The 15,044-nt window shown below is 47.7% G+C and overlaps 1 protein-coding gene across 3 annotated transcripts in view; it reads left to right on the top strand.

Annotated features, from left to right (window-relative positions):
- The window catches only part of tjap1 (tight junction associated protein 1 (peripheral)), a 305,890-nt gene that overhangs the window by 257,720 nt on the left and 33,126 nt on the right, over window positions 1–15,044 (top strand). For all 3 annotated transcript variants that reach the window (XM_078542797.1, XM_078542800.1, XM_078542799.1), the window contains one exon: window positions 4,384–4,491. In XM_078542797.1, coding sequence (XP_078398923.1) covers window positions 4,384–4,491 — 108 coding nt within the window. The remainder of the gene's footprint in view (window positions 1–4,383; window positions 4,492–15,044) is intronic.

Below are 15,044 nucleotides of genomic sequence, written 5' to 3'. Positions count from 1 at the left end.
CCGTTTACCCCCTCCCTCACTCCCTCCATTTCCCCATTTACCCCCTCCCTCACTCTCTCCATTTCTCTTTCCCTCTCTCCATCACTCTCTTCATTTCACAATTCCCCCTCTCCTTCGCTCTCCCTAGTTCCCCTTTTCCCCTCTCCCTCACTCTCTCCATTACTCCTCTCCCTCTCTCTCTCTCTCTCTCCATTTCCCCTTCCCCACTTCTCACTCACTCTCTTCATTTGCTCTTCCCCCCTCATTCTCTCCATTTCCCCATTCCTCCTCTCCCTTACTCTCTCCATTTCCATTTTCTTCCGTCCCTAACTTTCTCCATTTCCGTTTCCCCCCCCCACACTCTGCATTTCCCCTTTTCCCCCCCTCCCTCACTCGGCATTTCCATTTTCCACCTCCCTAACTTTCTCTGTTTCCCCTTTCCCCCTCTCCCTCGCTCTCCCCATTTCCCCTTCCCACCTCACCCTCACTCTCCTCATTTCCCTTTTCCCACTTCTCCCTCACTCTCTCCAGTTGTCCTTCCCCCCTCCACTCTCTCCATTTCCACATTCCTCCGCTCCCTCACTCTCCCCATTTCCCCCTTACCCTCACTCTCCATTTCCTCTTTTCCACTCTCCCCCATTGTCTCCATTCCAATTTTTCCCCTCTCCGTCATTCTCTCCATTTCCCCTCTCCTTCTCTCCCTCACTCTCTGTATTCCCCCTCTCCCTCACTCTCCATTTTCACTGTTCCCCTCTCCCTCACTCTCTGCATTTCCCCTTTCCCACCTCCCTCATTCTCTCCATTTCCCCTTCCCCACTTCTCCCTCACTCTCCATTTCCCCATTCCCCCTCTCCCTCACTCTCTCCATTTCCATATTCCTCCTCTCCCTCACTGTCTCCATTCCCCTTCTCCCTCACTCTCCATTTCCTCTTCTCAACTCTGCGTCACTCTCTCCATTCCCCTTTCCCCCTCTCCTTCAGTCTCTCCATTTCCCCATCCCTCCTCTCCCTCACTCTCTCCTTTTTCCCTTTCCCCCTCTCCGCTCCTCTCCCTCATTCTTTCCATTTCCCTTTCCCCCCCTCTCCCTCATTCTTTCCATTTCCCTTTCCCCCCTCTCCCTCATTCTCTCCATTTCCCTTTTCCCCCACTCCCGCTCTCCATTTTCCCTGCCCCTCTCCCTCACTCTCTCCATTTGCTCTTTTCCACTCTGCGTCACTCTCCCCATTTCCCCATTCCCCCTCTCCCTCACTCTCTCCATTTCCTCCTCTCCCTCACTCTCTCCAATTCCATTTTTCCATCTCCCTCACTCTCTCCATTTCCCTTTTCCCCCTCTCCTTCTCTCCATTTTCCCTGCCCCCTCACTCACTTCCTCCATTTCCATTCTTCCCCTCTCCCTCACCTTCTCCATTTTCCCATTCCTCCTCTCCCTCGCTCTCTCCATTTTCCCCATTCCCCCTCTCCCTCATTCTATTCATGTCCCCTCTCCCACACTCTATTCATTTCCTCTCTCCCTTACTCTCTACATTTCCCCATTACCTTTCTCCTCCCTTCCTCCATTGCCCCCTCTCCCTCACTCTAATCTCCATTCCCGTGCCCCTTCGCTCACCCCTCACCCTGCCCTCCTGTCCTCACCCATCCTCTGCCCGCCTTGCCCCATCACTTTGCCCTCTCCACGCCACCTCAGTCTCGATTCCTCCTGCCCCAACACTCTCCCCAAATCTGCACCCTCTTTATTCCACCCTCTCTTCTCCCTCTCCTCGCACTCAATGCCCCCACAACCTTGATAACTGTTCCCCCACCCCCTCACTCTCCATTCCCCCGCCTCCTTGCTCTCCATTCCCCGCCCCTCATGCTCCATTCCACTGCCTCTTGCTCTCCATTCCCCTCCCCCTCGCTCTCCATTGTCCCTACCCCTCGCTCTCCATTGTCCCTACCCCTCGCTCTCCATTGTCCCTACCCCTCGCTCTCCATTGTCCCTACCCCTCGCTCTCCATTGTCCCTACCCCTCGCTCTCCATTGTCCCTACCCCTCGCTCTCCATTGTCCCTACCCCTCGCTCTCCATTGTCCCTACCCCTCGCTCTCCATTGTCCCTACCCCTCGCTCTCCATTGTCTCTACCCCTCGCTCTCCATTGTCCCTACCCCTCGCTCTCCATTGTCCCTACCCCTCGCTCTCCATTGTCCCTACCCCTCGCTCTCCATTGTCCCTACCCCTCGCTCTCCATTGTCCCTACCCCTCGCTCTCCATTCCCCTGCCCTCCTCACTCTCCATTCCCCTACCGCCTCACGCTGCAAGCCCCTACCACCTCACACTCCATTCCCCTTCTCCCTCGCACTCCGTTCCCCTGCCCTCCTCGCACGCCATTCCCCTGCCCTCCTCGCACTCCCTTCCCCTGCCCTCCTCGCACTCTATTCCCCTGCCCTCCTCGCACTCCCTTCCTCTGCCCTCCTCGCACTCCGTTCCCCTCTCCTCCTCACACTCCATTCCCCTGCCCTCCTCGCACTCCATTCCCCTGCCCTCCTCGCACTCCATTCCCCTGCCCTCCTCGCACTCCCTTCCCCTGTCCTCCTCGCACTCCCTTCCCCTGTCCTCCTCGCACTCCGTTCTCCTGCCCTCCTCGCACTCCCTTCCCCTGCCCTCCTCGCACTCCCTTCCCCTGCCCTCCTCGCACTCCCTTCCCCTGCCCTCCTCGCACTCCCTTCCCCTGCCCTCCTCGCACTCCCTTCCCCTGCCCTCCTCACACTCCCTTCCCCTGCCCTCCTCGCACTCCCTTCCCCTGCCCTCCTCGCACTCCATTCCCCTGCCCTCCTCGGTCTTCATTCCCCCTATCCTTCGCCCTTAATTCTTCTGTCCCCTCATACTATGTTTTCCCGCCCCTTCTCTCTCTATCCTTCGCCCCCTCGCACTCCATTCCCCTGCCCCCTCGCTCTGCATTTCTACACCCTCTCACTCTCCCCTCCCCACCCCTTCGCTCTCCCCTCCCCCTCCCTCCCTTGCCCTCCCCTCCCCGCCTACCCTCGCCATCCCCTCCCTCGCTCTCTCTTCCCCTGCACCACCACCCCCGCCCCAGCTCTTCCCTCCTCCGCTCCCCCTGCCCTTCTCTCCTCTTCTCCCATCACTCCACAGTAACCAATGCCTGATATCATTTTCTTTGTGCTATTCCTGGTCACCCCCTAACCCAAGCCCTAGATATCAAGGTTCACTGTGCCAGCTGGGGCACCTGTGACTTAGAAATCCCACTTGCTATTCTTTAAACTGAGTACTGCATGAAAGGGGCACTCAGTGGTATCTCTTTCTGTGGAAGGAAGTCGGAGGTGTTAGGCAGTGTACAGTTCATCTTTGAAGTTGTGTTTGGTTGGTCAATTAACTTAGCTCCACAATATTTAATGTAAACACTTCTCAGGTGCATATCTGCCAGTCACCACTCTACATATCTGTCACTGTGAAATTTGGTACAGTAGCACACACCTGCAGGCTGAAGTGGTACAGTCACACAGGCCTGCAGGCTGAAGTGGTACAGTCACACAGGCCTGCAGGTTGAAGTGGTACAGTCACACAGGCCTGCAGGTTGAAGTGGTACAGTCACACAGGCCTGCAGGTTGAAGTGGTACAGTCACACAGGCCTGCAGGTTAAAATGGTACAGTCGCACAGGCCTGCAGGTTAACGTGGTACAGTCGCACAAGCCTGCTGGTTAAAGTGGAACAGTCACACAGGCTGCAGGTTGAAAAGGGTTACAGCCACACAGGCCTGCAGGTTGAAGGGTTACAGTCATACAGGCCTGCAGGTTAAAATGGTACAGTTGCACATGCCTACAAGTTGAAGTGGAACAGTTACACAGACCTGCAGATTAAAATGCCCACCCTGTTCATGTATTGGACTAAGCCCCAGTTTGGTGCACTAAGAATTTGATTGATTGGGCGACAATTGTCAGCGCTTGCTTATTTTCTTCATTCAATTTTCCTGTGTTGGCATTTTCTTCCTCCGTCTATCTCCCATAGTTTTTCACTCTCCTATCTCACCATTTTCCTCTTTCTTCCTCCATCTCCCAGTTTCTCATACTCCTATCTCGCCATTTTCCTCTTTCTTCCTCCATCTATCTCCCAGTTTCTCATTCTCCTATCTCACCATCTTCCTCTTTCTTCCTCTGCTTATCTCCCAGATTCTCACTCTCCCATCACACCATCTCCCTCCGTCTAGCTCCCAGTTTCCCATTCTCCTATCTCACCATCTTCCTCTTTCTCCCTTCTGCTATGTTGCTCTGAATCACCCAGCCTTAAAAGAGCACTGTACTGCACCACTTTCATGAACATTTTCCCATAGTCACAACCTTGCACCTTGTCTGAACAAACTGAGCTCGTAGCACTGCACATGTCTCACCTTTTCTCATCTGTACATTCCTCTAGGTTAAAAAAGCTGAGCTGGAGAGGAAGACCCTTGACTGGGAGATTGTAGAGCTAACAAACAAGTTGCTGGATTCAAAAACTGCTATCGACAAGCTGGAGGAGTTGAACGTAAGTCTAGCAGCTTCTGCCGGGCAAAAGGTTTTAATCTCCACAAAACAGAAATATTTGCAATGCTTTTATTTTTGTCTCGAAGGACAAAGGCAGCAGATGCATGGGAACATCACCATCTGCAAGTTTCCCTCCAAGCCACACACTATTCTGACTTGGAAATGTTTTTTTATTCATTCCCGGGATGTGGGCTTCACTGGCTAGGCCAGCATTTATTGCCCATCCCTAGTTGCCCTTGAGAAGGTGGTGGTGAGCTGCCTTCTTGAATCGCTGCAGTCCATGTGGTGTAGGTACACCCACAGTGCTGTTAGGAATGAAGTTCCAGGATTTTGACCCAGCGACAATGAAGGAACGGCGATATATTTCCAAGTCAGGGTGATGAGTGGCTTGAAGGGGAACTTCCAGGTGGTGATGTTCCCATCTATCTGCTGCCCTTGACCTTCTAGATGGTAGTGGTCGTGGGTTTGGAATGTGCTGTCTAAGGAGCCTTGGTGAATTCCTGCAGTGCATCTTGTAGATGGTCCACGCTGCTGCTGCTGTGCCACTGCTGCTACGAATGCATTGAATACTACGTGCATTTAAACAAAGAGCCATTAATTTTTCTTTTTTATCATTTTTTCCCCCTTTGACCCTATTTGATGCTTTTTTTTATATTTGTATACTCTGTCCTTTCCTGTCACACTCTGGGTATAATTACCTAAATAGCAATGCTGCCATATCCTATTGTTTTGTAAACCTATGTATCTCCTCTCTGTTTAATTTAAAGCCCTCTCTACATCCCCAGTTATTCGATTCGCTAGGACACTGGTCCCCGCATGATTCAAATGAAGCCCATCCCACCGGAACAACTCCCTTCTATCCCAGTAGTGGTGCCAGTGCCCTATGAACTGAAACCCATTCCTCCCGCACCAATCTTTGAACCACGCATTTAACTCCTTGACTTTATTTATCCTTTGCCTGTGGCTCAGAAATTAATCCTGAGATTACCTTGGAGGTTCTGCTTTTTAATTTAGCTCCTAACTGTTCAAATCCTTTCAGCAGAACCTTCTTTCTAGTTCTATCAATGTCGTTGGTACCAATGTGGGCAATGACAACTGGATCACTCCCCTCCCACTCTAAGTTCCCCCCCAGCCCTTGATGTTATGCTTCAGTTATACAGGTGAGACCGCACCTCGAATACTGTGTGCAATTTTGGTTATTTAAGGAAGGATATAAATGCATTGGAGGTGGTTCATAGAAGGTTTACTAGATTGACACCTGGAGTGTGTGGGTCGTCTTATGAGGAAACACTGGGCGTGTTTCCACTAGAGTGTAGAAGAGTGAGGGGTGACTTGATTGAAGGATATAAGACCCTGAATGGTCTCGACAAGATAGACATAGAAAGGATGTTTCCTCTTGTGGGTGAGTCCAGAACTAGGGGACACTGTTTTAAAATTAGGGGTCACCCATTTAGGTTTTGCGACTTTGGAATTCTCTGCGTCAGAAGGCGGTGTGGGCGGGGCCATTGAATATTTTTAAGGCAAATGTAGATAGATTCTTGTTAGGCAAGGGAATCAAAGGTTATCGGGTGTAGATGGGAATGTGGAATTCGAAACATGAGATCAGCCATAACCTTATTGAATGGCAGCGCAAGCTCAACAGGCCGACTGGCTTACTTCTCCTATTTCGTATGTTTGTATGGCTTCAGTCATTTTAAAGTCTTTGTCCAGTTTTTAAAATCTTATAATTAGCCACGATGGTAGATATATATTTCATAAAAAATATAGTGAGGTTTTAACTCCGTTACATCAGGAATTTAAAAACAGACTGTAAGAGCTTTTATAAGTATATAAACAGGAAGAGAGTAGTAAACTAAATGTTGGTCCCTTAGAAGCAGAAACAGGAAAACTATTAGGGGGAACAAGGGAATGGCAGAGATATTGAACAAATATTTTTGCCTGTCTTCGTTGTAGAAGACACAAGTTCCATACCAGAAATAGAGGGTAACTCAGTGCTAATGTTATGACCACAGCAGATGTTAAATGCTGAGTAAACCAAATCCCAGAGAGAAACTTGGCCTGCGGGCCATAGCCTTTTTTTGTATTCTGAAAATAAGAAGAAAGCGTAATGATCTCGGCAACAAAAAGTCTAGTCACACTTTTGAGATTTTAAAAATTGAAAGTCAGGGGAGAATTTTCCCTCTGTCGGGGGGTTGTGTGGGGGCAGGCACGAGCCTGATCGGTGCCCCCAATCGGGTCTGTGCCACCATTTTACGTGGGCGGGAGAATTAAGGCTCGCCCAGCGTGTCACGTACCTGAAAGCGCTGTGCGGGCAAGGGCAGAGGGGGAGGAATTCCCTGAGTCGGGGCCTGTGCTGTTTTGCGCATGTGCGCAAAAGAGCGCAGAAATCTCCCTGAGGCACAGAGGTGCCTCAGGGAGATTAGTTTTAAGTTTTAAACACCTAAATAAAGAAATTAAAATCTTTTAAAACATGTCCCCTCATGTGACAGTGTCACATGAGCTGGGACATGTCAATGAATTTTTAAAAAATTTTGTATTCAATTTTTAAACACTTCATGAAACGTCATCCCTCCCATGGATGAGGTTCCATGAAAAATGCGAAGGCCACCTGGGCTCTTTCCCTGCCCGCCAAGGTTGGACGGGCAGCCTATTTTATTACAAAAACAAAATACCTGGAAAAACTCAGCAGGTCTGGCAGCATCGGCGGAGAAGAAAAGAGTCGAAGTTTCGAGTCCTCATGACCCTTCAGCAGAACTGAGTATAGTTAGGAGAGGGGTGAAATATAAGCTGGTTTAAGGTGGGGTTGAGGGGGGGGTGGTTGTAGGGACAAGCAAGCAGTGATAGGAGCAGATAATCAAAAGATGTCACAGACAAAAGGATCAAAGAGGTGTTGAAGATGGTGATATTATCTAAGAAAAGTGCTAATTAAGAATGGATGGCAGGACACTCAAGGTACAGCTCTAGTAGGGGTGGGGTGGAAAGACTGACAAGATATTAGTTGTAGATTTAAAAATAATGGAAATAGGTGGGAAAAGAAAAATCTATATAAATTATTGAAAAAAACAAAAGGGAGGGGGAAGAAACGGGGTGGGGATGGGGGGAGGGAGTTTAAGATCTAAAGTTGTTGAATTCAATATTCAGCCCGGAAGGCTGTAAAGTGCCTAGTCAGAAGATGAGGTGCTGTTCCTCCAGTTTGCGTTGAGCTTCACTGGAACAATGCAGTAAGCCAAGGACAGACATGTGGGCAAGAGAGCAGGGTGGAGTGTTAAAATGGCAAGCGACAGGGAGGTTTGGGTCTTTCTTGCGGACAGACCGCAGGTGTTCTGCAAAGCGGTCGCCCAGTTTGCGTTTGGTCTCTCCAATGTAGAGGAGACCGCATTGGGAGCAACGAATGCAGTAGACTAAGTTAGGGGAAATGCAAGTGAAATGCTGCTTCACTTGAAAGGAGTGTTTGGGCCCTTGGACGGTGAGGAGAGAGGAAGTGAAGGGGCAGGTGTTGCATCTTCTGCGTGGGCATGGGGAGGTGCCATAGGTGGGGGTTGAGGAGTAGGGGGTGATGGAGGAGTGGACCAGGGTGTCCCGGAGGGAACGATCCCTACGGAATGCCGCCGGGGGGGTGAAGGGAAGATGTGTTTGGTGGTGGCATCATGCTGGAGTTGGCGGAAATGGCGGAGGATGATCCTTTGAATGCGGAGGCTGGTGGGGTGGTAAGTGAGGACAAGGGGGACCCTATCATGTTTCTGGGAGGGAGGAGAAGGCGTGAGGGCGGATGCGCGGGAGATGGGCCGGACACGGTTGAGGGCCCTGTCAACGACCGTGGGTGGAAAACCTCGGTTAAGGAAGAAGGAGGACAGGTCAGAGGAACTGTTTTTGAAGGTAGCGTCATCAGAACAGATGCAACGGAGGTGAAGGAACTGAGAGAATGGGATGGAGTTCTTACAGGAAGCGGGGTGTGAGGAGCTGTAGTCGAGGTAGCTGTGGGAGTCGGTAGGCTTGTAATGGATATTGGTGGACAGTTTATCATCAGAAATTGAGACAGAGAGGTCAAGGAAGGGAAGGGAAGTGTCAGAGATGAACCATGTGAAAATGATGGAAGGGTGGAGATTGGAAGCAAAATTAATAAATTTTTCCAGGTTCCGACGAGAACATGAAGCCGCACCGAAGTAATCATCGATGTACCAGAGAAAGAGTTGTGGGAGGGGGCCAGACTAGGACTGGAACAAGGAATGTTCCACATACCCCATAAAGAGACAGGCGTAGCTGGGGCCCATGCGGGTACCCATAGCCACACCTTTTATTTGGAGGAAGTGAGAGGAGTTAAAGGAAAAATTGTTCAGTGTGAGAACAAGTTCAGCTAGACGGAGGAGAGTAGTGGTGGATGGGGATTGTTCGTGCCTCTGTTCAAGGAAGAAGCTAAGGGGCCTCAGACCATCCTGGTGGGGGGATGGAGGTGTAGAGGGATTGGACGTCCATGGTGAAGAGGAAGCGGTTGGGACCAGGGAACTGGAAATTGTTGATGTGACGTAAGGTGTCAGAGGAATCACGGATGTAGGTGGGAAGGGACTGGACAAGGGGAGAGAGAAGGGAGTCAGGATAACGAGAAATGAGTTCCGTGGGGCAGGAACAGACTGACACGATCGGTCGGCCAGGACAGTTCTGTTTGTGGATTTTGGGTAGGAGGTAGAAGCGGGCCGTCCGAGGTTGGGCGACTATCAGGTTGGAAGCTGTGGGAGGAAGATCTCCAGAGGAGATGAGGTCAGTGACAGTCCTGGAAACAATGGCTTGATGTTCCGTGGTGGGGTCATGGTCCAGGGAGAGGTAGGAGGAAGTGTCTGCGAGTTGACGCTCAACCTCCGCGAGGTAGAGGTCAGTGTGTCAGACAACAACAGCACCACCCTTGTCAGCGGGTTTGATGACAATGTTGGGGTTGGACCTGAGAGAACGGAGTGCAGCAAGTTCAGAGAGAGACAGATTAGAATGGGTGAGAGGAGCAGAGAAATTGAGACGACTAATGTCACGCCGACAGTTCTCAATGAAAAGATCAAGAGAAGGTAAGAATCCAGAGGGAGGGGTCCAGGTGGAGGGAGAATATTGGAGGTGGGTGAAAGGATCCGTTGAACGGGGAGAGGACTCCTGCCCAAAGAAGTGAGCACGGAGATGAAGACGACGGAAGAAGAGTTCAGCATCCTGCCGAGCCCGAAATTCATTGAGATGAGGGCGTAAGGGTATGAAACTAAGTCCTTTGCTGAGCACTGAACGTTCAGCATCGGAGAGGGGAAGGTCAGGGGGTATAGTGAATACGCGGCTGGGGCTGGGATTGGAAGATGGGGTGGGGACAAGCAGGGGTGGAGGGTCCCAGATGGGTGTTGGTGTCGATGAGTTGTTGGAGCTTGCGTTCCTTAGCACTTGAGAGAAAGAGAAAAAGTTTCTTGTTGTTGAGGCGTCGGATGAGACGAAGAATAAAATGAAACTGGGGGCACGCGCAGCTTTGAAAAAGGGTGCGGCGGTGCTGCTGAAGGGAGAGGTTGAGTGTGTTCATATGGCGGCGCGTGGCACTGAGTGTGGATCTCAGAGTGCGACGGGAACAGCAGTCCGAGAAACATTTTATGTCCCGGAGATACCTGTAATCCTGGGTGGGTTCGAAACAAGAGGGATGGAATTTCAGTTGAAATCCACGTGGGGTGAGTCGGAGACGGAGACAGTCACTGAGGAAGGAAATATGGCTGTGAAAGCGTGTTTTAGTTAACGCCTTACCAAACACCAGGAGAGAAATGGAAAGCAATGAAGGTGAACAAGGCAGAAGAGACAGGCGGAAATCCTGTCGGAGAACAGAGCAATACTTCTTCAAGGTAGGCATTTCTTGAAGAGGAGTGGCAGTCAATTAAACACAGAGATAAAAACAAAAAACAACTGCGGATGCTGGAAATCCAAAACAAAAACAGAAAAACTCAGCAGGTCTGGCAGCATCGGCGGAGAAGGAAAGAGTTGACGTTTCGAGTCCTCATGACCCTTCAGCAGAACTGAGTATAGTTAGGAGAGGGGTGAAATATAAGCTGGTTTAAGGTGGTGGGTGGAGTGGGGGGGAGAAGTTGAGGGGGGAGGTGGTTGTAGGGACAAGCAAGCAGTGATAGGAGCAGATAATCAAAAGATGTCAGACAAAAGGATCAAAGAGGTGTTGAAGATGGTGATATTATCTAAGAAAATGTGCTAATTAAGAATGGATGGCAGGACACTCAAGGTACAGCTCTAGTGGGGGTGGGGTGGAAAGACTGACAAGGCATTAGTTGTAGATTTTAAAATAATGGAAATAGGTGGGAAAAGAAAAATCTATATAAATTATTGAAAAAAACAAAAGGGAGGGGGAAGAAACGGGGTGGGGATGGGGGGAGGGAGTTTAAGATCTAAAGTTGTTGAATTCAATATTCAGCCCGGAAGGCTGTAAAGTGCCTAGTCGGAAGATGAGGTGCTGTTCCTCCAGTTTGCGTTGAGCTTCACTGGAACAATGCAGCAAGCCAAGGACAGACATGTGGGCAAGAGAGCAGGGTGGAGTGTTAAAATGGCGAGTGACAGGGAGGTTTTTTTGTTTTTGTTTTAGCCCATTTTATTAGTTCAATTAGTTTTTAACAGGCCTTAACAGGCCGTTGACAGTTCGGCGGACGTGCCACCGAACTGAAAATCTAAATGACACATGGTGACATCGGGGCGCACGCCTGACGTCATCCCGCGTCATTTTTCGCCTTAGCGAGCGGGCCCCACCCTCGCTCGCTGAACCGAAAATCCTGGCCTTAAAGCCCTATCAATAAGAAGGAAAGAAAACTTAAGCACATAAGATTACAGCTACACAGTTAAAATTAGTCTTACAAAATATTCCCCCAAAAGACTCCCTACTTGGTCAGACCCACAAGTAAACACCTTCCAGACAACACTCTCTTATAGATGTCTAACTATAAAAAATCCAGTAATATTACCCAAGGCAAACTGCCGTAGCTCTACAAAAGGCAATACCACATGACCTGTTGAACTCTCTTCAACTCTGCTGTGAAAATCCAAGACTTCAAAGCAAGACTGCTTTTTGCTGCCCAAGACTTGTCTGGCTTGACTGGATGGCTGATTCAAACTGCATCTTCTCCCAGCCGAGCTTACTACAGAATAACACAATGTTCCCTAAAAATAATTTTAAAAAATCTATTAAAGTGAAGAAATTCAAATAATTAATATCAGCAGAGAAAAATTACTGGAGAAATTTAAGGGGGTGAAATACGATGAATGACAAGGACCTGATGGTCTACACCGTAGCGTTCTAAAAGAGATAGGTACAGAGATAGTGGTTATGCTGGCTATGATTTTCCAAAATTCCCTTGATTCTGGAAAGGTCCTAGCAGATTGGAAGTTAACAAATGTAACACCACTTTTCATGAAAGGAGAGAGAGAGAGAAAATAGTGAACTATAGGCCATGTAGCTTGACATCAGTTGTCGGGAAAATGTTGGAATCCATTATTAAGGAAATCTTAACAGTACACTTAGAAAAGCAGAGTCTGATTAGAGCAAGTCAACATGGTTTTTCAAAAGGGAAACCATTTTTGACAAATTGATGTGAGCTTTTTTGAAGATGTAACTAGTAGGGTAAATAAAAGGGAACCAGTAGATGATGTATATCTGGATTTCCAAAAAGCATAAATAAGGTGCCACATCGAAGGTTAATAGGCAAGATAAGGGTTTGTGAAGTTAGGGGTAAAATTTAGCACAGTTAGAGGGTTTGTTAATGGACGGGAAGCTGAGAGGAGGGATAAATAGAGCATTTTCATGTTGGCAGGCTGTGATGAGTAAAGTGCTGCAAGGATAAGTGTTGGGGTCTCAGCTATTTACAATCTATATTAATGGCTTAGATGAAGAGACAGAGAGTATTGTATCTAAGTTTGCTGACAATACAAAGGTAGGTGGGAAGGTAAGTTGTGATGAAGACACAGAGAGGCTACAACGAGATATAGACAGGTTTAGTGAGTGGGCAACAAGATGGTAAATGGTGTATAATGTTGGGAAGTGTGAATTTGCTCACTTTGATCGTAAGAATAAAACAGAATTTTTTTAAAAGGTGGGAAACATGTAGGGAATGCTTGATTAATCTAATTGAATTTTTTAATGTAGTAACAAAAGGATGATGAAGGGAATGCAGTGGATATGTAAGAAAGCATTTGACAGGGTACCACAAAAGTCTGGTTAACAAAATTGAGGCTTATGAAACAGAAGGGTTTGTGTCGATTGAATTTTAAAAATTGGCTTAAGGACAGAAAGCAGTGAGTCATGGTGGATGGTTGTTTTTCAGACTGGAGGATGGTTGACAGTGATGTTCCCCAATGGTCAGTGTGGGACCACTGCTTTTTTTTATATATGAATGACATGGACCTTGGAATACATAATAAAATTTCAAAATTTGCCAATGATATGAAACTTGGAAGAATGGTAAACAATGAGAAGGATACCAGTTGCCTGCAATAGACTAGCAGAGTTGTCAGACAGGTGGCAGATGGAATTTAATGCAGAAAAGTGTGGGGTGATGTATTTTGGCAGAAGGAATAGAGGGAGGCGATATAGACTTAATGGCACAATCCTAAAGAGTGTGCAGAATAGAGGGACCTGGGGTTTGTGTGCTTAGATGTATAAAGGTGGCAAGATGTAGTGAGAGAGTGGTTAGCAAAGCATATGGGATCTGGGGCTTCATAAATAGAGGCATTGGCCAGGATTTTATGGCCCCTCCCGCCTGGCAGGATGTTACAGTCCCACCGAACTGAATGAAGATTTAAATGGCTCGCCGGGGAGAGAGACACCATGGCAGGGCCATAAAATCTTGGCCATTGAGTACAAAAGCAGGGAAGTTATGCTGAACCTTTATAAAGTTCATATGGGCTTTTATTCCAAATGGATTGGAGTACAGGACCAAACTATAATTGTACAGGTTTTGATGAGACCATACCTGGAATACTGTTGTGTAGTTTTGGTCTCAACATTTACATTGGAGGCTGAACAGTGACTGTTCACTAGATTGGTCCCTGGGTGAGGGAGTTGTCGTGACCAGAGGCTCAGTAAATTGGATCTATATTCTCTGAAGTTTAGAAAAATACGAAGTAATCTCATTAAATGTACAAGATGATGAAGGGGTTTGATAGGTGTAAAAAACCTCTTTTTATTTTTCTTGGACTGTGGCTTTAAAATTGGACTGTGGCTTTAAAAACTACCATATTGAAAGACATGTTTACATGATCAGGATGAGGAATATCTACAATGTTGGTATCTTGGAACAGAGTGTGCCATAAAAGAACAGCATGGTGCCAGAAAGGAGTCCTGGACTAAGGGCAACTACCTGACTACAGCATTTTAATTGGCTCCTGACCAGTTGACCAGGGTTTTGTGTGGTAACAGTGCAGACAGTACAGCTCCTAGCCTGCAAAGAGGGAAGACCTAAAACCTCTCTCTCCTGTGTCTGTAAGATTCCAGCAGTTCTGCCATAGTAGCTAGCTGGCTATTCCTCACATCTCTGTAACCTGCTTTTTCTGAAAACCTCTGTCAAGAGGCAAATGGGACCAGTAGAGACATTGAAAAGCAAGTTTTTCAACAATGGACCACAGACTGAAAGTGCTGGGAAACCACCTTGTGTCATCAACAACAAACTGCAAGGAATTTAGAAGACGTCAATCAAAATCGACCCATCTAATGCTGTACTCCGAAGTGATGCAATTGAACTGTTTTATCTCGCCCTTAAAATCCATGTTTTGTGTGTCTTATGCGTGTGTCTGTGTTTGTTTATAGGAGTTTAAGAAGGGGTAGAGTTTAGGTTATAAAGTTAGAAATTAGCACTTCATATTTCTTTCTCCTGCCACTAGTTAAAGGCAATTTGTCCAATAAACTTATTAAGTTTACAAACCTGGTGCTCATATTCTGTTAACCTAAATTAAACAGGTAGAATTGGGGCAACCTGGCGGTTTGGTCAAACTTTTCACATGTGTCACAGCCTGGGGAACAGTGGAGCTTGATATTACAACGCACTATCTCCAGTGAATTTTGACAAAGTTTGGGGGCTCGAATCCAGGATATTTTGGAACAAAACACAACGACGATTTGGGTGTCGATTTAGTAAGTAATAAAAGCTAAAAAGAAACACCAGGTTTATACTATCAAAAATAAGGTGGCACTGGAAACTGCTAAAGCTTTTCTGCAAGTTGAAGAGGTGTCCCTGACAATTTTACAAAGGATCCCAAAAGCCAGGTTAATCGAATTGGCAAGTAAATTAAGAGAAGAATTGCCAGCCAAAGCTAGGAAGGCAGAGATCATCGAAGAGATGGCACAGCATTCGAAATTGGAAGGAATACCTGAGAGACTGAGTTCTCCAAGAGGTGGTTCATTGGAATGGGCTCAAATTCAGTTGCAAATTAAAAATTGGAACTAGAGGCAGCAGAAAAAGAAAAGGAACGAGAAAGGGCATTCCAAAGGGAACAGGCGGAAATGGAAGTGCAAAAACTTGATTTCCAAAGGGAGGAGGGAGAAAGAATATAGGAAAG

Source organism: Cetorhinus maximus, chromosome 5, assembly GCF_964194155.1.
Source record: "Cetorhinus maximus chromosome 5, sCetMax3.hap1.1, whole genome shotgun sequence".
NCBI classification, from domain to species: Eukaryota; Metazoa; Chordata; class Chondrichthyes; order Lamniformes; family Cetorhinidae; genus Cetorhinus; species Cetorhinus maximus.
The sequence above is the reverse complement of the archived record's forward strand: the minus strand, read 5'-3'. Positions and strand labels throughout refer to the sequence as shown.